The sequence below is a fragment of the Symphalangus syndactylus genome, chromosome 17 (assembly GCF_028878055.3).
Source record: "Symphalangus syndactylus isolate Jambi chromosome 17, NHGRI_mSymSyn1-v2.1_pri, whole genome shotgun sequence".
Taxonomy (NCBI): Eukaryota; Metazoa; Chordata; class Mammalia; order Primates; family Hylobatidae; genus Symphalangus; species Symphalangus syndactylus.
In genome coordinates, this window is record NC_072439.2 from 99,129,723 (window position 1) to 99,154,805 (window position 25,083).

The window sequence follows — 25,083 nt, forward strand, 5'->3', positions numbered from 1 at the left end:
CAACTTCTGCCTCCCAGGCTAAAGTGATTCTCCTGTCCCAGCCTCCTGAGTAGCTGGGAATACAGGCATGCATCATCATGCCTGGTTAATTTTTTTGTATTTTTACTAGAGATGGGATTTCACCATATTGGCCAGGCTTGTCTTGAACTCTTGACCTCAAGTGATACACCCACCTCAGCCTTCCAAAGTGCTGGAAATGCACTTTTTCTATACCAACTAATATTTAAAAACAAGTGTTTGAAAATATTTCAGTGCGTGGTATTTGAAATTTAATAGTTATTTCTGTCATGGGAATTTTTAGACAAAGACAGCATCACTGAATAACATTCGTTTATAAAATACATATTTAAAAATGTTTTCTGGAGTACTAATAAGCACCTTGAAATTCTCCATAACTATGAAACTAAAATGCGGCGGTGGGGTAGGGCGAACCTACATGAAAGAATACTTCTCTCCGAGCATGAGCTATATGTATAACAAAAGTAATATGTAATTCATAACAATAATAGATACTATCCTACCTTTATTGGTGAAATATGAGAATGAGAAACAAATCCATGGACATTCTCAATCTCTGATAAGTTCTTCTCTGAGACATGAACCAATTCTGGACCTATCACTTCATTTGTGATTTGTGGGGAAACATGCTCTTGAGGAGGTGTATCTTCATCCTGATACCTGTATTTCTGTAAAGAAAATAAATACGAAGAAGCCCTGATAAGCAACGTGAGTTTAATTCAAATCATGGTTTTCATAACTAGCCAAATACTCAATATTTAGCAATATAAAAAGTATATTTGTTGTTTAATACATCAGATCTGAGAGAAATAGGATTTTATTTTAGAAATAATGCCAATAATAAAATTATTTAATTTAAACATTAGAAATAATTCAAAGCTAGGTGATAGAGAAGACTGAATATTGATTGCTCATTTCTTACCCAATGTTAGCTGAATCGTGTATCTCTAAGATAAAATTATTTAAATAAAGTCAACGTGAAAAGCCAAAGTTAGGCACCTTAGTCTGGTTTTCTTACTCCGTTAACTTATACACAAATTTTTTAAAAGTCAGCCATTTTAATTTCTACCTGAAAATTAGTTCAGCAGACAACGGTATTTTTTATTTTAACTATAATCTCTCTCTCTCTCTCTCTCACACACACACACACCTCTATGCAATCTATTTCTAAAAAATTACCATAATTTTAAGAAAAGCTTCCTCACACCAAGCTGAGAAGGCCTATGGCATAAATAAAGACACACTGAAATATTCTCTTTCTCATCACCCTCAAATAAACCTACTCATAAAGAAAAGACACAAAACAAGGCACAATAAAAAAAGAATTTCAACAAGAAACCAAGGTTTATTAAGTTGCTCTTATCAATGATTTAAAAAAAAAAAAGTGAACATAAAGTGATTTTTTTTAAAAAAGGCATACAAATGGGTCAGTACCCAGCAATCCCACTACTGGGAACAAAACCAATCAATCAATCAATCAGTCATTCTACCAAAAAGACACATGCATGTTCACTGCAGAGCTATTCACAATAGTAAAGAAATGGAATCAACCAAGATACCCACCAATGGTGGAATGGATGAAGAAAATGTGGTACATATACACCACAGAATACTACGCAGCCATAAAAAAGAATTAAATCATGTCCTCTGTGGCAACACGGATACAACTGGAGGCCATTATCCTAAGTGAACTAACACAGGAACAGAAAACAAAATACTACTATGTTCCCACTTGTAAGTGGGAGCTAAACACTGAATACACATGGGCACACAGACGGGAACAATAAACACTGGGGACTGCTTGAGTGGGGAGGTGGAAGGGGGTGTGGGGTGGATGGCTACCTATTGGTACTATGCTCACTACCTTGGTGACAGGATCATTCCTATGCCAAGCCTCAGTGACACACAATTTACCCATGTAACAAACCTACATATGTACCCCCTGAACTTAAAAGTAGAAAAAAATGGGTCAGTAAACTTAGAGGAAAAAATGCTCAACTTCTTTAGTGAGGAAAAAAAAAAAAATGCAGCATCAGCATTCAGAGAAATGGGAATCCATCATCACATTCATAGTAGAGGCCTTTTTCTGGAGGGCAGTTTGGCAGTATGTTTCAAAAGCCTTGAAAACGCTTTCACTCCTTGATCCAGTAATCCCACTTCTAGGAATGAGAGACAGTATTAAGGAGGAATATCAGTTATCTGTTGTATAGATAGAAGGAAAAATGTATGTTTGTAAATGCACACCAAAAAAAAAAAAAAAAAAAAAAAAGAATGGTAACTATGGGCTTGACTGCTGAAAATACTATACAACCTCCAGTAGCACTTTTTAAACAACATCCTTTTGTGAAATGGTACAATCACATGGAAAACATCAATCTGGCTTACATCAACATTAGCTTATTCAACAGGATATAAGAATAGTAATTTCACAGGTGACTGCAATTAGTTTCAAAACCAATAAAAAAAGGTTCTCTAACTTTATCCTGTAATCAAGGCTGACGTTAACATAAACATAGAAAACCTAACACAGTTTACATACTCAGTTGAGTGGAAGCACAATCTAAGTACTCTCAGGAGTAGATATAAGGAAGGAAATGTGGTGCCATCTTTTGAAACTCTACAGGTACTCAACAACTTAGGATATACTTTAGAAGAGATACATGGATAAGGATATTCACTATAGCTTGGAATTTTAAAAAACTGACAATAAACTGCCTATCAACTAACAAAATGTCTAAAGAAATATGGCACACCCATCGTAGGAAATTCCACATAGAAGTTAAACTGACCAAAAGTCTACATTTTCTAATAGGACAAAGTAAAAACATAGATAACTGAATGAGGAAAGGATGTTTCAAAGCTACAGATACTTATATACGTGACATGTATTTTCTACATAAAACTATGTATGTACATAAATATATTTAAAATTTTATACAAATGCACTGTTTAAACATTTTTAAGCAACACTGTATGTATGTATCATTATATATGTGTATGTGTGTATCTATGCCTATGAATGTACTATGTAATTTGGAGGGAAGTGAAAGGAATTAAAATTTAAAAAAGCCTCATTCTTAAAAGACATAATTTTAAAATTATGTCTTTTAAGTATTTTTTAATTTATAAGTTCCCTCTTGATCCTTTTTTATTCCCTATAATTACGGAAAAACTCAAGGCATTTGACCTAAAGAGGTTCCAGTAAAATCAGTGCAAAATCATGGGGTCCTTCAATGTAGTCCTTTTGCTTCCGTATTTCCTGCAAATTGGTAGCTGGATGCAACAACTTAATTAGTCTCACGTTCAGTCCTTTTGGTGAGACTACAGGTGGTGGTGTGTTATTTTATCAGAAAGCATATAATACCTGTCTCTCTTTTTGTAAAGTTAGCAGCTCTTGATATTCAATGCCTACACTAATTCATTCACTGGGATTTGCAAAAATTGTGACAAACTAATTCTATATTTATTTTTCATTAATGCAATGGAATATATGTATAAAGAGATCCTTCACCTACTATTTGGTTATCTGTTGGTATGGTTCACACAGGTGAAACAGGAAAAATACCCTTATTTACTAGTTTTCAAGACAGATTTGAAAAATTGGCTCCCTGCCAAACCTAAGGTGATCAGTTAGGTTTCTATATAGCATTCAATGCAATCTCTATCAAAATTCCATCAGGCACTTTTCCCCCACGGAAACTGACAAGCTGATCCTAATATCCACACAGAATTGCGAGGAACACAGAATAGCCAAAAATAATCTTGAAAATGAACAACAAAGTACAGGGCTCACACCTCCTGATTTTGAAACTTACTACAAAGCTACATTAATCAAGACTATGGTACTGGAATAAATATAGATATATAGATCAATGGAATTGACTAAAGAGTCCAGAAATAGATCCTGACATTTACAGTCAATTGATTTTGGACATGTGTGCCAAGGGAGAAAGAATAGTTTTTTTTAACAAATGATATTGGGACAACTGGATGCAAAACAATGAAATTAGACCCTTTCCTTACACTAGGTACAAAAATTAACACAAAATTACGCAAAACTTAAATATGAGCTACAGTTAGAAAACATAAGTGTAAATCTTTGTGACCTTAGGATTAGGAAATCGTATCTTAGATATGACATTCAAAGCATCAGCAACCAAAGAAAAAACATAAATTGGACTCATCAAAAAAACAAAAAACTTTTGTGGCATCAAAAGCCACTATCAAGAAACTGAAAAGACAACCCAAAGGGGCCAGGTGCGGTGGCTCACACCTGTAATCCCAGCCCTTCGAGAGGCCAACGGGGGCAGATCACGAGGTCAGGAGTTTGAGACTAGCCTGACCAATATAGTCAAACCCCGTCTCTACTTAAAATACAAAAATTAGCCAGGTGTGGTGGTGGGCACCTGTAGTCCCAACTACTTGGGAGACTGAAGCGGAGAATCGTTTGAAGCCGGGAGGTGGAGGTTGCAGTGAGTCGAGACTAGGCCACTGTACTCCAGCCTGGGTGACACAGCGAGCCTCAGTCTCAAAAAAAAAAAAGACAAACCAAAGAATGAGGAGGAAAACATTACAAATAATATATTTCATAAGGGTCTAGTGTCCAGAATACATCTTATAGCTCAACAAGAAGACAAGTCGATTTAAAAATGGGCAAAAGATTTAAACGTTTTCCCAAAGAAGATATACAAATAGCCAATAAGCACATGGAAAGATGTTTAATATCATTAGTCATTGCATAAATGCAAATCAAACCCATAATGAGATACTACTTCACATCCAACAGGAGGACCATAATAAAAAGACTGATAGGTGTTGTCAAGAATGTGGAAAAATGGGAACTCTCATACATTACTGATGGGAATGAAAATGGCACATTCCCTCTGGAAAACAGTTTGACGGTTCCTCAAAAGGTTACATGAAGTATCTTAAGACCCAGCAATTTCACTCAAGAGGGAGAAATGGGTATCAACTGCTAATGGATATGGAATTTCTTTCTGGGATGATGAAAACCTTCTGAAATTAGTTGGTGGTGGTAGGTGCACAACTCTGCGCACATAACCGTATACTTTAAAAGAGTAAATTTTACAGTGTATGAGTATCTTTAAATTATTATAAAATTATCATGATAAATTGATGGGTTATACATATCTGGTGATAAAATCTATTGAAAAATCTTTTCTGAAGCTGAAATTGACATATCTCTAGCCAATGGGAATCTCTTAAAGTTTCTGAGTTCCCTTATACTTGTACCTTTAAGAAAACCTTTTATAAAAATACAGTTACCAAAGCTAAAGTCTATTCTCTATTATAGGTTGAGCATCCCTAATCTGAAAATCCAAAATCCGAAATGCTTCAATTTTCAAAACTTTTTGAGCACCAATGTATCACAAGTGAAAAATTCCACATCTGGCCTCATGTGATGGGTTGCAGTCAAAACTCGTTTCATGCACAACATTATTAAAAATAGTGTACATAAAGCCCTTCAGGCTATGTGTATAATGTGTATATGAAACAAATTTCATCCCATCCCCAACATATCTCATTATGTATATGCAAATATCCCCAAATCTGAAAAATTCCAAAATCCGAAGCACTTCTGGTCCCAAGTGCTTTGGATAAAGGATGCTCAACCTGTAATTATTCAAAAAAGAGAAACCTTGGGTTCATTACAATTATTATTTGAGAAAGAACTTCCAAGTAGCTTTCAGGGCCATCATTACATTACACAGCAATATTCATCTGTATTTCTTGTTATCTAAAGGTTTATCTCAACCTATTTCCAATTTTTTGTAACATTGAAAACTTCATATAAAACCAGTTTGCCAATAAAGTAGAATGTAGAAAACTAAAGCCTCCCTAAGGATGGTCCAAGTCTAACTTACCTAACACTTAAACTAAAAAGAATTACAAAGTGGTGATGAGGGTTAGGGATGAAGGAGGAAACATATTTTTAAATGATTATAGTAAGAACATTCTAAACACATTTCCCCATCCTTTTTTATGTTTTTCAGGCCACTACCTTTGACATAAAACTTTACACTGCCCTTAATCTTGGTTAACAATATCAGCAATATTATTTTACTCACTACAATGACTTACATATAGGAATGTGACTAAATTACTACTTCATTCCTGTTAGATAATTTCCAGATATCTTTCTTTAGAAACAATTTTCTGATTATGGAAATGATGCAGATTCCTGAATCTATTAGAAAATCCAAAATAACTAAAATTAAGGCCAAAAACTAAGTATTTAATAAAATATTTAGTACAAGGTTCTTAAATCAACACCAGACAGTTGAACAAATATAATTATTATTAGTATGCAAATATCTCCCTATCTACCCCTCAAATACTTATTTCAGTAGTACATTTAAAAGAAATATTTGGTACCACGTATTGTTCCATGCATGCCAATATACTTCATTTTAAGAAAAACAGTAACAGTTTAACATAAAAGGAGCAGTGAGGCTTAATGTGAGTTCTTGAAACAGATTAGGATTAACACGTGTTGAGAAATGGAGACCAGTATTACCCTGTTACCAAAACCAGAAAGGACACAGCAAAATAAGAAAACTATAGGCCAATACCACTCATGAACACAGATGCAAAAACCTAAAGAAAACACTAGCAAATCGAATCCAACAGCACCATCACAAATATAATACCCCATGATCCAGCGAGATTTATCCCGGGGAGGCAAGGATAGTTCAACATACACAAATCAATAAATGTGATACATCACATAAACAGAATAAGGTCAAAGGCCTTATTTCAATAGACTCATCTCAATAGACTCAGAAAAAACATTCAATAAAATTCAGCAACCCTTCATAATAAAAAGTCCATGACAAACTAGGCTTTGAGAAACATATCTCAACATTAAAAAGACCATATATAACACACCCATAGTCAACATTATAGTTAATGGGGAAAAGTTAAAAGCATTCCCTCTAAGAACTGGAACAATACCGGAACACCCACTTTCACCACTCCTAACTCAACGCGATACCGGAAGACTTGCCACAGCAATTAGGCAAGAGGAAAAAATAAAAAGCATCCAAATTAGAAAAGAGGGAGAAGTCAAATTATTCCTGTTTGCTGATATCATCTTATATCTAAAAACCTCTAAAGACTCCACCAGCCAGGCGCGGTGGCTCACGCTTGTAATCCCAGCACTTTGGGAGGCTGAGGTGGGCGGATCACGAGGTCAGGAGATCGAGACCATCCTGGCTAACATAGTGAAAACCCGTCTCTACTAAAAATACAAAAAAATTAACTGGGCGTGGTGGCGGGCACCTGTAGTCCCAGCTACTCGGGAGGCTGAGGCAGGAGAATGGCGTGAACCCGGGAGGCAGAGCTTGCAGTAAGCCAAGATCACGCCACTGCACTCCAGCCTGGGCGACAGAGCGAGACTCCGTCTCAAAAAACAAACAAACAAAAAAAAACAAACTCTAAAGACTCCACCAAAAAAACTCTCAGATTTGGTAAATGAATTCAGGAAAGTTTCAGGATACAAAATCAATGTACAGAAATCAGTAGCGTTCCTATTCACCAATAATGATCCGGCCAAAAACCCAATCAAGAAGGCAATCCCATTTACAATAACTACAAAACAAAATAAAATAATAAAATACCTAGGAATATATTCAACCAAGGAGGTAAAAGATCTCTACAAGGAAAACTACAAAACAATGATGAAATACATTGTAGATGACACAAATGGAAAAACACCCCATGCTCATGGATCAGAAGAATGAATATAGTTAAAATGACCACACTGCGCAAAGCAATCTGGAAGTTCAATGTAATCCCCAATAAAATACTAATATCATTTTTCACAGTAGAAAAAAAAATCCTAAAGTTCATATGGAACCAAAAAAGAGCCCAAATAGCCTAGCCAAAGCACTTCAGTGAAATAAGTCAGACACAGAAAGACAAATACTGCATGCTCTCACTTGTAAGCGGGAGCTAAATAATGTGTACACGTGGAGGCAGTGTGGAATGATGGACAATGCGGACTTGCAGGGGTGGAGGGGTGGGAGGGGTGGATGATAGGAGGCTGTTTCGTGGGTACCATGTGCATTGCTTTAGTGATGGATGCCCTGGAGGCCCTGATTTCACCACAATGCAGTTTATTAATGTGGCAAAACTGCACTTGTACCCCATGATTATATACAAATAAAACAAATGCAGGAAAACCATAATAAATGTAAGATGAGAAGAATTACAAAATGAGTGATAACAATAAGTGTAACTGTATTATATCTGCATTTCAAGTCTATCAAGGAAACGCTGATTGCTGCATTCCTGAGGAAGACAAAAAACTTCCAAATTTCTCAACCAGATTATAGAACCTGAAAACACAAGAAACGACTTCAAATGTTTTGGAAGGAAAAAAAGCAAACTGAATCCAACACTATGATGTGAAATGTATCCCAACAATAAGGATGGCTCAATTTTAAGACATGCATGTTTTCATGTATTTTACCATATGAAAAGATCAAAGAACAAAATTCGTACGATCATCTCAATAAACGTTCTAAGAACCACCACCTAAGAATCTCAAATTTTTAAACCCATTCCTGATTTTAGGAGAAGAAAAACTCTTAGCAATACAGAAATACAAATAAACTTTTAAAGCATCTACCAGCAATCATATTTAATGGTGAAACAGGCATTCTTAAAGTGGCAATCAAGGCAGTATCATCTTACTCAACACTTCTCTAGCGTTTCTAATCAATATGCTAAAAACAAAACAAAACAAAAACAAGAAGCGTAATTGCCTAAAAGTGCAAAACAGAAAACTGTAAAAGAATTGTAAGGAGATGTGAGCATTATTTCTGAAGAAACGTTCACAACTTTAACCATTTTCTCAAAGGGACTTGGGAAAATTACTTTAAATAAGTCTGCGGGGTAAGGAGGAATGCTGTCCATGTCAGAGAACGATCCAGTCTAACCACTGTTATATTTGTCGTAAAAGTGACAGTGAAGTGGAAGGGAAATGTCGTAAAAGTGACAGTGAAGTGTATAGAAATGTTAATTTTAGGCCTGGGACAGTAGCTCACGTCTGTAATCCCCAGCACTTTGGAAGGCTGAGGAAAGAGGATCACTTGAGACCTGGAGTTCAGGACCATTTTTGAGACTCTGCCTCTATAAAAAATTTTAAAAATTAGCTGGACGTGGTGATGTGTGCCTATGGTTTCAGCTACTGGGGAGGCCGAGGGTAGGAGAACTGCTTGAGCCCGGGAGGTTGAGGCTGCAGTGAGCCATCATCACACCACTGCCCCCCAGCCTAGGCAACAGAGTAAGACCCTGTCTCAAAATAAAATATGATAAAATGTGTAAAATCTCCATCTTGTAAAATACTTAGAAAACTCTGTCATAGTGTCATGAACTTTCAAAAACAATTCCAAAATCGAAATATTACAGTATCTCCATTCGAAGACTAGGTTTTCTGAAAGTCAAAAGTAGGATATTTTAAATTCTAAAATTTATCTAACTAGCAAATATTGTATTTCATGAATCCGGTACACATCATCAATTATAAGATGCCCCAGTAATTATATTTACCCTTCAAAAAAGAAGAAAAAAAAACCACTGCCAAATAAGTTGTGAAGCACATCAATTGCAAATAATTCCAAATTTGAGACAGGTTAAAAGTAGAGGAAAGTACATTTTAGGATCAATAAAATACATTAATTTAAAGCCACAGGCATTTACATTTCTTCTCCAAAATCCTTACTTTCACTTTTGCAATCTTTAACCACTAAAAAATTATCCTTTCAAGAGCAAAACTATACTCCTGGTTTCAAGGTTAAAATAAATGGCCTCTGTCAGGGAAAAAGAGCAGTCATTAAATTGTATTGCTCAGGCAGGCAAAGACGCACAGCAAACAGTAAAAGTGCACAAACTGACAACACTATAATTACAATAGGGCTGGTGGGTGCCCAAACAATGCAGATACTTTTAGGGTAAGGAAGACAATGAAATCTATCATCTGCAAAGAGTCATACTGGGTTAGGAATGAATCTCTCTGTGGCAGAAGGCCCCGGTGTAGGTGCTTGTCTGTAACTTACTCTAAATAGAGTACAAAGAACACCTTGCTCACAACAGGTAGCTCAAGAGCCACGAGCTTTTCTATTCTCCAGCTAAAGATTATAATCTTATTCCCACTGCTCAGTCTGCTCCCATGTATAGGAAAAATTATGTGAATCAGTGTGATTTCCACATTACACTGACTTCATTTTTCTACTTGTATATTTCAAATGAGCTAACCACAATACAGAAATGCATACAAAACACTATTCTTTTTGTTCTTGACAATGGTTTAATATGAAGCTGCAGGAATAGAAACAGAAGAATCCTATAACAATTGATATCAGATTGCTTGTTTTCCTGAACACAACAAAAGCTGTTACAGGACCAGCGTAGAGCCACATCCAGACAAACTGTTTTCTTTTTTTTTTTTTTTCTTGTCATAGTTTTTTTTTTTTATTATACTTTAGGTTTTAGGGTACATGTGCACAATGTGCAGGTTTGTTACATATGTATCCATGTGCCATGTTGATTTCCTGCACCCATTAACTCGTCATTTAGCATTAGGTATATCTCCTAATGCTGTCCCTCCCCCCTCCCCCAACCCCACAACAGTCCCCGGAGTGTGATGTTCCCCTTCCTGTGTCCATGAGTTCTCATTGTTCAGTTCCCACCTATGAGTGAGAACATGCGGTGGACAAACTGTTTTCAAATGGGGTTAACTATGCTCTTTGTAAAACACCTGCTACTTTGTGATAGGAACTACAGAATGACTTTCCCTGTTCCATCAGTGTGTTAATAAAATTAGCTATTATATACATTAACTAGGAGCTGGAATGAAGATTTTAGGTACAATTAAACTATTGCCTGTGGTTAAACAATTTCTCCCAACTAGAGTCAGCTCTCCATATCTGTGAGTTCCATGTCTACAGATTCAAACAACTGCAGATGGAAAACATTTGGGAAAAAAAAATGCAACAAAAATAATACAAATAAAGAACAACGCAGTGTAACAACTATTTACGTAGCATTTACATAGAATTAGGTCTTATAAGTAATTCAGAGATGATTTAAAACACAGGAGGATGTGCACGGGTTATATGCAAATACTATGTCTTTTATGTGTCAAGGATTTGGGCATCAGCATCCACTGATTTTGGTATCCTGGACCCAATCCCCTGTGGATACAGGGAGATGACTATTCATTCACTTGCTTGGAATAAAAAAGCATTAAAAATCCCCGAAACCACTGACAGCAATTGCCAAAAGATTAAGGGCCAAGAAGAACAGAATTATTAATTCAAGCTTTTTAAGGAAGGAAATGTCATATACCAAGATAGGATTTCCACATACCAAACCATCTTGAACATGCCAAAAAATAAAAAATAACAACGTGTTCAACCTTCATATGATAAAGCTATACACGTGAAAAATGGTATACCTTACCAATACTGGGACTTACTCCTTCCCCCAGAAGTAAAGCCTGGATTAGGGAAAGGGCGGGGGAGGAAGGGGGAAGCAAAATACAATACAAACAAAATTGTGTTGTTATGATTTTATAGGAATATATAAATTTCCAAAACTGGCCATGATTGAATGAGATAAAACCTTGAAACAATAATCATGAGAAAGGACAACATTCTAAGAAAAAAATTCCTCAGAAATGACAAAAAAAACTAGAAACCAATCTCACTTATGAATGTAAATGCAAAGTTCCAAAACAAAACATTAGCAAAAGAGCTCAGAACTTCAAAATATTACAACCCAAGTAGAATATATTCCAAAAATATCAGAATAGGTAAATATCAAAAAAGCATTTCATGTAACTGATCTCATTAACAAATCAGAAGGAAAAAAATTAATGAATAGCAAATAATAAACAAACAACAACTTCCATTATGATTAAAAACAACCACTATCGCCTCTTGGAGTAGAACAACTGGACCGTTTCCTACCATAAACCAAACTAAAACCGCCATCACAATTAAGGGTGAAATACACCACTAAAACTGAAATACACCAGCAAAACTTTTCTATGGCTGCTTTAGTAAATCACCAAACACAGTGGCTTAAAACAACCAACATTTGTATAGTTCTGTAGTTGAGAAGTCCAAGATGTGTTTCACTGGGTGTCAGGAGGCTCTAAAGAAGAAACTCTTTTCTTGCCTTTTCCAGTTTCTGGGCACTGTCTATACATATCGCTTCGCAGGGGGCCCACTTCCTCCATCTTCAAAGCCAACAATGTCAGGCAATAAATAAAGTCAACAATAATCTCCCTATCTTAAAATCAGTTTATTAAAAACCTTATTTCCATTTGTGACGTTAATTTCCTTTTGCCATGTATTCACAGGTTCAAGGGGCTATCTACAGGGCACAGGCATCTTTGAGGGGGGCAGAAGGGTAGGCAGGGAGGGCATTATTCCGACTATTACAGTATGCTACTGAAAAGTAAACAAAGAAATCTATGACGTAAAGGGTCAAATGATTTCTATGGATTCTCCTAAGATGGCATTTTAAAAAATCAGTATATACTCTTGATTTTAAAAATAACTCTTAATTATATAAGATATTTTCTTTTTCTTTTGGGACAGGATGTCACTCCTGGCTGGAGTGCAGTGGCGTGATCTCGGCTCACTGCAACTTCCCCTTCCCAGGCTCAAGCAATCCTCCAGCCTCAGCCTCCCAAGTAGCTGGGACCACAGGCACGAGCCACCATGCCCAGCTAATTTTTGTATTTTTTGTGGAGACAGGGTTTCACCACATTGCCCAGGCTGGTCTCGAACTCCTGAGCTCAAAGTGATCCACCTGCCTCAGTCTCCCAAAGTGTTAGGATTACAGGCATGAGCCCTGATTTATAGTATCTTTCTATTCACCAAAAAGTCAACCATTAATCTGATTAACGGGGAAACACATCATTCGCATTAAAGTCAGAAATAAGTATATCATTATAACTACTGCTAACACTTTTCAGGAGATATAAGAAAAAAAACTATGAGATAAAAAAATCAGAAGGAAAAGAATAAAATTACTACAATTTACAGATGACCTGATGGTAAATCCAGAAAATCCAAGAGAAATGTAAAAAATTAATAAATAAATAAAAATAAAGAACGATATACCAACAATAAACAATAAAAGATTTCAGGTAGGTATCCAGGCAGAAAATGAATATACAGATACCAATTGCTTTCATTTAACTAAGTATGCTGGAAATTTTGTTGGACTACTTTCAAATATGACCTGCCACCTGTTTTTGTAAATGAAGTTGTAGTGGAACACAGCCACACTCATTCACACTTCCATGTATGATTTATGGCTGCTTTCTAGCTGCCTTTGTGATACAGTGGTGGAGCTGGGAAGTAGATGGCCCACAGAGCCTAAAATATTTACTATCTGGTCCTTTACAGCAAAGTTTGCTGATCTCTGATTTAAACTAATAATAATCAACTAGATGGTACAAGGAGATAGAAGGCCATATCTGAAATAGAAACAAAAAAGATAAAATGCCCAGGAATAAAACCAAAGTATCCAAATGTCCAACTTTACCAAATGAAAAGAAGACAGACCATGTTCTTGGCAGAAAGAATCAAGTCAAAGATATCATCTCCTTCCTAAGTTTATCTATACTTTTATCTTTAACATAATCCCAGCAAAAAGGCCAACAGAAAATTTATTCATTTATTCAAATATTTATGCAGGAATTAGAAGAAGTAACTAAAATTCTTGTAAAAAACCAGAAAGAAAAAAAGAAAGTCTACAGATAAGGAATAAGTGTGCACAATCTTCAACAAATTTTAAAATCTATTATAAAACCTTGATTAATATATGGTGTTACTGGTACAAGGACAGAAAGATCAGTGAAACAAAGATGAAAATCGGCATATTAATAGAAATTTGGTACTATTTTTAATAAAGTTTATATCTTCAACCAATATCATTGGTTAAAAGATTATTCAATAAATAGCAAAGGGGAAAATGGGTAGCTACAACAAAAAATATCCTAAAGATTTTTTTAAATGAGACTGTAACACAAGATTCTTCCAGAGAAATTCTTTTATAACTGTAACAAAGACCTATACAGCTGTAACATAATACTGAGAAGCCATTAAAAAAAGACTGATAAATCTGACTAGAAGTCAAAACGTTAAAAACTAGGAAAAAAACATGTGTAACTTAAATCCAAAGGACTCATTTCACAAACACATTTAAAAACTACTAGTCCCTAAGAAAAAGATATAAAACCCTCCACAGCCCTCTCTCTAATGCATGGAACAAGAACAAGCAAACAATTTAGAGAAAAAAAAAAAAATCAAGTAATTCTTACATATACAAAAATATGTTTATCTACTACTCCCAAGAGGATAAATGTAAATTAAAGCTACACTGATACACTACTTCTCACATTATCAGATTGTCAAATATCCAAGTTTGATAACATACTATATACTGATGAGGACATGGGAAAAACAGGCACTTTCATATGAATCTGTGCAGTGTACAATGGTACTACCTCTATAAAAGGACAATTTCGCAACTTCTATCAAAATTATGAATACACAGAACCTCTGACCTGATAATTCTACTTTTAGGAATTTATCCTATAGAAATGTTGCCATGTTTACAATTGATGTGTGTAGGCAGTTATTTATTGTAGTATTGTTTGTAAAAGAAATAATTAAAAACATCCATCACCATATCCAGTAACAATGAACTTGTCAAATACATTATTCTTATTCAAATAAGAGAATATCACAAGCCATAAAATGATGAGAAAGGTCTTCAGTTATGCAAATAGAAAAAACTCCAGAATATAATGTTAAGTGGTGAAAACAAATCCAGAATAGTATCGACTATACTCCTGTGTGTGTGGTGGGGTGGGGGTAGTTGGGGGGATGGTAAGAGGAAGAGAAAATACACATATTTGCTTATATATGGAGAAACTAGGATGCATAGGAAACAGATAACTTTAGTTGCTTGATGAGAGGAGATTTACACCTGGGAGAAAGAGGCAAGCGGGAGACCTTTGCATCTTCATATAGCTTTTAAATTTTAGGCCATGTGAATGTATTATTCATTCACAAAATTACCTTTAAAATGAAAATAATTTTAATGAGTTGATAAAACAATCATTACAGGAGATACTGGTACACAGCTAGAAAATCCAAGCAAATCCACTAAAAAAATTACTAGAAGTAATTTAGTATGTTAACTGATTTTAATTAATAATTAGTAAAACTCAGATTTCTCATATTTAAAAGGCAAATTAAAACAAATATGACTTGGGCCACCACTAAATGATGTTGAGAATCTGAGCATGAATCTTACTTCATGCAAAGCGAGAGATATACTTCGTAAATAAAGGCAGAGTGAAAGCATATGAATGAAAAGGTATATAAACTGTAAGCATAAGAAAGCTGAAGTGCCTATATTGACATACGATAAAACAGACTTCAAGACAGAGTATTTATCTAAAGAAAAAGAGATTTCAAAACGCTAAAAATTTAATTCACCAGGAAGTTATAAGAACCATAAATGTGTGTATTAATAACAGGGCCTTAAAATACACAAGCAAAACCAAGGGAAATTAAAGGGAGAAACAGACAATTCTACAATTTTAGTAAGAGATTTAAACTCCCTGATTAGCAACTGATAGAACTATACAAATATAAGACAGACAAACTCAACAATCAACTGTCTTGACCTAATTAGTATTTATGATAAACAACACTTAACAACTGAAGAAAATACATCACCTTCTGTGAATATGGTACATTTGCCAATACAGACCATACGCTAGGACACAAAACAAGTCACAAATTTAAAAGGATTGAAATCACAAACAATCCATTCTCTAACCACAATGGAATTAACTGAAAAACAAGATATCTAGTAAAATTCCTAATATTTGAACCTTAAACAACACACTTCTAAAAATCTCATGGTTCAAAGAACTCAAGAAGGAAATCAGAAACAATTCAGAATGGAGTAATAATGAAGCTAAATAGGACTATGTAGTAAAGAATTTAACCTTGCTTTTAGCTCCCTCCAAACCCTTGGAATGTCCTGGTTGAATTTCCCTGGTTGGAATACTCAGTGTTTATTGTCGCACATTGTTACCAGAAGGGTTAACATCATCCATGACTCCAGAGAAGACAACTGGAAACTCCTCATTTGGAAATTTTCTGGACTCTGCCCCTTGTATCTCTCCCATGGCTGATTTTAATCTGTATCCTTTCAAGTAATAAACCATAACTGTGAGTATAATAGCTTTCAGTGAGTTCTGTGAGTCCTTCCAGTAAATTACTGAACCTGAGGGTTCTTAACTATTAACAAACTTTACAAGTACTTCAAAGGAAATCTGTAGCTTTAACTGCTTATATTAAAAATGAAAGTTTAAAATCACTGACCTAAGGATCCACCTTGAGAAGCTATTAAAAAAAAAGACTAAGTAAACCTGAGAGGAAGAGAAGGAAATAATAAAAGGCAGAAATCAATGAAACAGAAAACAAAGAATTGAGTATATTAACAAAGCCAAATAGTCATAAAAATAGATAAACCCTATTGTAGACAGATCAAGGAAAGAGAGAATATAATTACCAATAATAAAAAATGCGAGAGGTTATCACTAAAAAAACCTATAGATCTTATAAAGATAATAAAAAAATTATTAAAAACTTTAGGCAAACTAATCCAATAGGTTAGATGAAATCAAGAAATTCCCCAAAAAACACATCTTACCACACACCATATTCTGACACAATATAAAACAGTAAATATGAGTGGCCTCTTAAATTTACATATATATGTCTTTATAAGAAATATAAAGATATTTCTTTAACATATATTAAAGAAATTCAATCTGTTACCAAAATTCTTCTCACTGAGAAAACTCCAGGCCAAAATACACTAAATACTACCAAGCATTTAAGAAAGAAACAATATCAATTTTACACAATTCTTTCAATAAATAGAGTGAACATCTCCCAACTATGAGATCAGCATAACCTTAATACCAAAACCTGACAAACACATTACAAAAAAAGAAAATGACACAAATATCCTTCATGAACATAAATGCAAGAATCCTTTTTAAAATACAGCAAATTGAATATGAAAAGGATGCTGTAAAGGATAATACATCATGACCAAATATGATATATTTCAAGAAGGCAATGTTAGTTTAACATCTAAAAAATAAATTAATGTAATTCTCTATATTTAACAGAATGAAGGAGAAAAATTATATGATTATCTCAACAGACATATAAAATATGTGATCCAATTGAATACCAATTCATAAAACTCTCGGCAAACTAAAAATCCAGAGGAACAATCTCAATCTGATAAAGGGCATTTATGAAAACCCTACAGCTAACAGATGTACAAAGAAGAGCTGGTACCATTTCTACCGAAACTATTCCAAAAAAAACTGAAGAAGCTGAACTCCTCTCCAACTCATTCTATGAGGCCAGCATCATCCTGATACCAAAACCTGGCAGAGACACAACAAAAAAAGAAAACTTCAGGCCAATATCCTTGATGAACATTGATGCAAAAATCCTCAACAAAATACTTAAAAACTGAATCCTGTAGCACATTAAAAAGCTAAACCACCACAATCAAGCAGGCTTCATCCCGGGATGCAAGGCTGGTTCAACATACGTCAATCAATAAATGTCATTCATCACATAAACAGAACTAAATAAATACAAATCAAACACACAATGAGATACCATCTCACACCTGTCAGAGTGGTTATTATTAAAAAGTCAAAAAACAGATGCTGGTGAGGTTACGGAGAAAAGGGAACACTTATACACTGTTGTTGGGAGTATAAATGGGTTCAACCATTGTAGAAAGTAGTATGGTGATTCCTCAAAGAGCTAAAAGCAGAACTACCATTTGACCCAGCAATCCCACTACTGATTATATACCTAGAGGAATACAAATCATTCTACCACAAAGACACATGTGCACAAACGTTCACTGCAGCACTACTACTCACAATAGCAAAGACATGGACATCAATGACAGACTGGCTAAAAAAAAATGTGGTACATATACACCATGGGATACCGTGCAGCCATGAAAAAGAACACGATCATGTCTTTTGAGGGAACATGGATGGTGCTAGAGGCTATTATCCTTAGCAAACTAACACAGGAACAGAAAACCAAATACTTCACGTTCTCACTTATAAGTGGGAACTAAATGATGAGAACTGATGAACACAAGAGAACAACAGACACTGGGGTCTACTTGAGGGTGGAGAGTGGGAGGAGGGAGAGGAGCAGAAAAGATAACTACTGGGTACTGGGCATAATACTTGGGTGACGTAATAATCTGTTCACCTATGTAACAAAGCTTCACGTGTACCCCTGAACCTAAAAGTTTCAAAAAACAAACAAAAAACCCTACCGCTAACGTACACAATGGTGATATGTTCAACATTAGGATGGAGGAAAGGATGCTTACTTGCCTCACTTGTTTTCAACGTTATGCTGGAGGCCCTAATTGTGGCTGGAAGGCAGGCACAAGAAAGAAAAAGTATAACAGCCAGTAAAGATTAAGTAAAACTGTCTCTACTTGCAAATGACATGACTGTTCGCACTGAAAACCCCAAGGAATTTACAAGACTACAAGCAGAGTTGGTTTCTTCTAAGGGCCGTGAGGAAGAATCTGTTCCATGCCTCTCTTCCTAACTTCCAGCGGCTTGCTGGCAGTCTTTTGCATTCCTTGGCCTACAGATGCATCACTCTGATCTCTGTCTTCATCTTCACATGGCATTCTTGCCGTGTCATGTCTCTTTGACCAAATTCCTCCTTTTCATAAGCACACCAGTTATACTGGAATAGCCCACCCCAATAACCTCATTTTAATTTGACTATCTCTGTAAAGACCTTATCTCCAAATAAGGTCATATTCTGAGATATTAGGGGCTAGGACTCCAACGTATATATATATATATATTTTTTTTTGAGACGGAGTCTCGCTCTGTCACCCAGGCTGGAGTGCAGTGGCGCGATCTCGGCTCACTGCAAGCTCCGCCTCCCGGGTTCACGCCATTCTCCTGCCTCAGCCTCTCCGAGTAGCTGGGACTACAGGCGCCCGCCACCACGCCCGGCTAAGTTTTTGTATTTTTAGTAGAGACGGGGTTTCACCATGGTCTCGATCTTCTGACCTCGTGATCCGCCCGCCTCGGCCTCCCAAAGTGCTGGGATTACAAGCGTGAGCCACCGCGCCCGGCCCCAACGTGTATTTTTTTTGTGGGAGACACAATTCAACCCAAAACACTTAACAAAAGAAGATTGACTCATGTAAAGCATGAAATGATACTCAACATCACAAGTCATCAAAGAAATGCAAATAAAGTCAAAATACCCACTAAATCACTGCATATCCGCTAAAATGGCTAAATTTGGGGAGAAAGAGGAGACAAAGACAAGCAGTGGTAAAAATGTGGAGTGACTGGGACTCTCATCAACTGCCCACATGTGAAAATAACCATTCTTATACCTAGCATATGAAAACAACCTCAAGACAGTTATCAAAGAGAAATAAAAATACATGTCCGCACAAAAACTTACACATGAAGATCCCTAACACCTTCATTCAAAATAGCCAAAAGCTGGTAACAATCTAAATGTCCATCAACAGATAGGAATGAACAAAGTGTTTTATATCCAGACACCAGAATATACCTCTTCAATAAGAAGAAAATTGCTGACACAAACAACCTCAATGAATCTCAAAAGCATTACGAGTTTTTTTTAAAAAACACACTAAAGAGTCTTACTGTATGAATTCATTTATATAAAATGTTTGAAAATGTAAAATAATTTATCGTGAGAAAGGCAGATTAGTGGTACCTGGTGGGGAGTTTGTTGAATGAATACCAAGGAGCACAAACAATCTTTTTGGAGTGAGGAAAATACTCTGTATCTCAACTATGGAAATGGTTTCACAGGGGTTTGCAGCTGTCAAAACTAATCAAACTGTATGCTTTACACAGACACAGCTCAATGAACATAAATTATACTTAGTAAAAATGATTAAATAAAATAGTACATATTTGTAAATCTGTTAGAAAACATCCCATTTCCAAGAGCAATAACAATAACAAAAATGAGAACTTGAATTAAATGTAAAGGGCCAATCTCTATGAAGAAAACTTCAAAATGCTACGGAATTGAATAAAGGAACACTACTTAGTTATTCTTGGATAAAGACTCATTATTTTAAGTTTGAATTTTCCAAGAAAATAATCTATAATAATGTTTTTGTAATCAAAATATCAATACAGTTTTATTTGGGTGAGTCCGAGTATGTGGCAGGGTACTAGTAATTATAATCTGGAAAAACTAGCATATGAGAAGAAAATTCCGAATTAAAAGTCATGAGAGGCAACTGGCTCTATCCAGTTCTCTCACAAAGAAGCACTAGAAGGTCTCAATAATTAAAAGTTTGATAGCAGCACAAAGAGAAACAAAGTGTTGAACAGAACACCGAGTCTACAATACAACCAAATCAATATGCAAATGTAATAGCTGTGATAAGAATAATACTTTAAATCAGTAGGGGAATGATGGATTATTGAATAAATAGTATTTGGTAAATGGCCATTTGGGGAAAAATATAAGGATTCTTACAGCGTAACTTAAAAAAAATTACCTATTAGATCACAGACCTAAATATAAAGAACTGACCCAAACACTTAAAGAAAATATTAATAAACCTGTTCCTACCGCCAGAATGGTGACGTCTAAGTAAGAAATGATATTCAGGGCTGGGCACGGTGGCTCTGGGAGGCTGAGGCGGGCGGATCATGAGGTCAGGAGATGGAGACCAGCCTGGCTAACACGGTGAAACCCCGTCTCTACTAAAAACACAAAAATTAGCCGGGCGTGGTGGCGGGCGCCTGTAGTCCCAGCTACTCGGGAGGCTGAGGCAGGAGAATGGCGTGAACCCGGGAGGCAGAGCCTGTAGTGAGCCGAGATGGCGCCACTGCACTCCAGCCTGGGCAACTGAGCGAGACTCTGTCTCAAAAAAAAAAAAAAAAAAGAAAAAAGAAATGATACTCAGAAACAAAAAAGACTAATAAATTTGAATACATAAAATTTAAAACTTTTGTGTCACCAACTTAAAAAGAAAATGCCAACCAGTTTGGGGGGAGGGGTAGGAGGAGGGAGAGCTCAAGTACATTACAAAAGGGCCAGTTTTGAAATTTATAATAAAGTCCTACAAATCAATTTTTAAAAAACGAAAAAGAAAAATGAGCAAGACACATAGACTGACAGTTCACTGTATAAAGAATTACAGGTACTCAAGAAACAATAAGATGTTCATCCTCCCACTCATGAAGAAATGCACATTAAAACAATGATCTCTCACTTTTATCTGGGCATACCCACAAAACCACAAACGCCCAATAATACCTAGTTTTGATGAAGGTGTGGGAAAACAGAAACTCTAATACAGGTAAAAATATAAATGAAAGTAACTTTTTGCCAGCAATTTAACACTATCAAAATATTAAATACATATAACCTTTGACTCAGGAATTTTATTTTTGTGTGATAGCAGCAAAACTTGTTATTTACAATTTACAAATGATATTACTATTTGTATACAAATACAATTAAAATTGGTATTATTCTAAAGCTTTAGTAATTAAGAGAATGCATATTGGCACAGGGTTAGACCGACTGATGAGTGGAACATAAGTAAGAGTTCAGAAACAGACTCACATGTGGGAATGAAGGACATTATATATCATGGGGAAAATGGAAAGAATTTGTCAATAAATGTGACTGGGACAATTGAGTATCCATTAGAAAAAATGAAATGTGACTCCTGTATCATACCAAAACAAAAATTTAAGGCAGATTTGAGATCTCAATGTGAAAAGATTTAAATATAAAACTTTTAGAAGACAATACTACATAGGAGATTATGACTTCTAGCTATGTAAGGACAGTCAAAACAAGACAAGAAATGTGTAAACCTAAACAGAAAACACTGGTAATTTGACATTGAAATTCCCAACTGATTCTATTCATCAGAAGATAACATAACGGTCAGTTAACAGTTACGAAAGAAAAAAAGAAAAGAAAAATAAAAAATGAACATATCCTAATGTGCTGAACCAAAAAGCCACAAGCCATAAAATCTCTAACAACTATATTCGACATTACCCAGTGGTTCAAAAATATACAAAATCAACAATTTATTGTTCAGGAATGGTTTTTAAAAAAGCAAGGAATACCAAATATAGAATTCAGAATTATTACTGAGTTGGGAAGGAATGACAATCTGAGGAGAGCAAACAGGGGACTTCTAAGGGAATAGGTATCACTCTTTTATTACTTTTAATGTTATGTAGCCATTCTTTATACCTACATATATTTTATACCTATTAGTTTGTATCTACTCAATATTTAATAAAGGCAAATTTTAAATACCATGCAAATGACCAAGAAATCATACTCTGTCAGACTTTTGTATACCACTAGGGTTCACTCAACCCAATTCTGGTTTGTATGGGGCGGGGGGGGTGGTAATTAAAAGCAATTCTAAATATTTTAATGACTGCTTTTCCAATATTGTTACTCTTTCTTAAGATCTTTCATATAACAAAGAGAAAATTTGCTTTTTTACATATGAATAAGATTCATTCTATCTGGAAATAAATCATCGCTATTCCATCATCCTTCAGACACCAACTTGGTAAGTCTCTCCTTTTTTTTTCCCTTAAGCTTTCGCTGAACACAGTTCAGAATTCAAAAATTTTAGCTTTTTGCCTGTGCTGAAAGATTCCCAAGATGAGGTCTCTCCTTTTTTTTCCTTAAGCTTTTGCTGAACATGGTTAAGAATTCAAAAATTTTAACTTTTGGCCTGTGTTGAAAGATTCCCAAGATTATTCCCAGATTCAATGATTTGCTCGTAGGACTTATGAGAGTGAGTCATATTCACAGATATGATTTATTACAACGAAAGGCTACAAAGCAAAAATCAGCAAAGAAAAAAGGCACATGGGGAAGTCTGGGGAAAACTGGGAGCCACTTTCCAGAATCCTCTTCCAGTGGAGTCACACAAGATTTCCTGAATTCACCCAGCAACAAGTTGTGACAATACACGTGAAATGCCATCTACCATGAAAGACTGTTAGAGACTCAGGACCCAGGGTTTTCACTGTGGGCTGGTCACATAGGCACCTAGCGCATGACAAAATTTCAGACTCCCAGAAGGAGGTATTCGGCAGAAATAATATTTTGTACAAACAGTTTAGGCACAGTAAGCGACTTGATCAGCTAGTGGTAGGAATCCTCCCGAAATCTAAGTTTCCAGACACTAGTCAACAGCCAACCTTACAAGCTGGCCTTTTCAGAGAGCAGTTTAGGTTATGTTAACTTTTTTCTGCACACCACCATTAATGGCAAAGAGAAGAAAACTGACACAGAGAGACATTTTACAACTATTAGCTGATCATAATTTATATTTCAAATTTGTGAAATATGTCAAATATGGATTGCTCTTTTCTCTAAAACCAACTGAGGAAGCCTAAAAAAAAAAGGCTTCTGCCAGGAGTTCCCAGTGGTTTGTGTATCACATCTCTTAATGGCTATGAACTTCAAGAGAAGGTTTCTTTTTTATGTACTTTATCTCCAGCAAGTGCCAAAAATAGCTTAAAATAGATTCATTTTCTTAAAAAACACAGCTATACTGTCAGAACAAACCCACTCTTGGACCGTAAGTCCAGAAAAACACAGTCAACTGCTTCACTCCTTAAAACATACTATCAAACAAAAGTTATTATTTTCTACTTCTGCAAGACTAGTAAGCAATCACGAACTATAACTTCTCCTGCTGTCTGAGATGTTTTTATAGAGACAGTTCCCTATTGATGGATAGGCTATATTCCAAAAATTAGTACTTTTTGATTGTTTGGAACAATTTAAAATAAGAATGTAAATTATGACTAGGTTCCTAAAGCCAACCCATAAAAAGCCCACTTAACACAACATACCTTAGACCTGTATTAATTCAAACACACGTAGTCATCAAACACACACAGATGCGTTTTGAAATTAAAACTCGGCCGGGCGCGATGGCTCATGCCTGTAAGCCCAGCACTCTGGGAAGCTGAGACGGGCGGATCACCTGAGGTCGGGAGTTCAAGTCCAGCCTGATCAACATGGAGAAACCCGTCTCTAGAAAAAAATACAAAATTAGCCAGGCATGGTGGCGCATGCCTGTAATCCCAGCTACTCAGGAAGGCTGAGGCAGGAGAATCGCTTGAACCCAGGAGGCAGAGGTTGCAGTGAGCCGAGATGTGCCGCTGCACTCCAGCCTGGGCAACAAGAGTGAAACTCGGACTCAAAAAAATATATACATAAATAAAAAAAGAAATTAAAACTCAGATTACCAAAACATTCACTGTCTTCTTACCTACCTCTATTCTCAAACACATGCTCAAGATATTTCTTCTTTGATAGTAGCAAATAGGGATAGGGTGGCCAAATTGAGAAGCAGAGGCTACAATGACTTTCTTAATCTGAAAATTAAAGTAATTTAAAAATTGAATATTCTTAAACCACATCACCCTTACTTATTCACTTGGCAATCTCCCTTGATGATAGGATTTGTTCAAATCTAATTTACAAATGCTCAGTGAACTTTATAAATAAAATGTTTTACAAAAATGTGATGTATCATCAAAGCCTAGATTCAAAACCTCTTTCACATGCTTGTCAACTTAGAAGCCCTGGCTCTTCCTTTATTAATAAGCCCTGGCTCTTCCTTTATTAATAAGCCCTGGCTGAATTATGTCCCCCGCCCTCCCCACCAAAATTCATATACTGAAGTCCTAACTTCCAGTACCTCAGAATGTATCTTGTATTCGAAGACAAGGACTTCAAAACGGTAATTAAGATGTGGCCGTTAGGGTGTGGTAGTCCAATCTGACTGGTTTCCTTATAAAAGAAGGAAATTCGGACCCACTGAGAGACCCAGCGGGGATATGCA

The 25,083-nt window shown here is 35.7% G+C and overlaps 1 protein-coding gene across 22 annotated transcripts in view; it reads right to left on the reverse strand.

Annotated features, from left to right (window-relative positions):
- DLG1 (discs large MAGUK scaffold protein 1) overlaps window positions 1-25,083 on the reverse strand; it is a 277,635-nt gene that overhangs the window by 162,154 nt on the left and 90,398 nt on the right. For all 22 annotated transcript variants that reach the window (XM_063622148.1, XM_063622133.1, XM_063622145.1 and 19 more), the window contains one exon: window positions 522-686. In XM_063622148.1, the coding sequence (XP_063478218.1) occupies window positions 522-686 (165 nt within the window). The remainder of the gene's footprint in view (window positions 1-521; window positions 687-25,083) is intronic.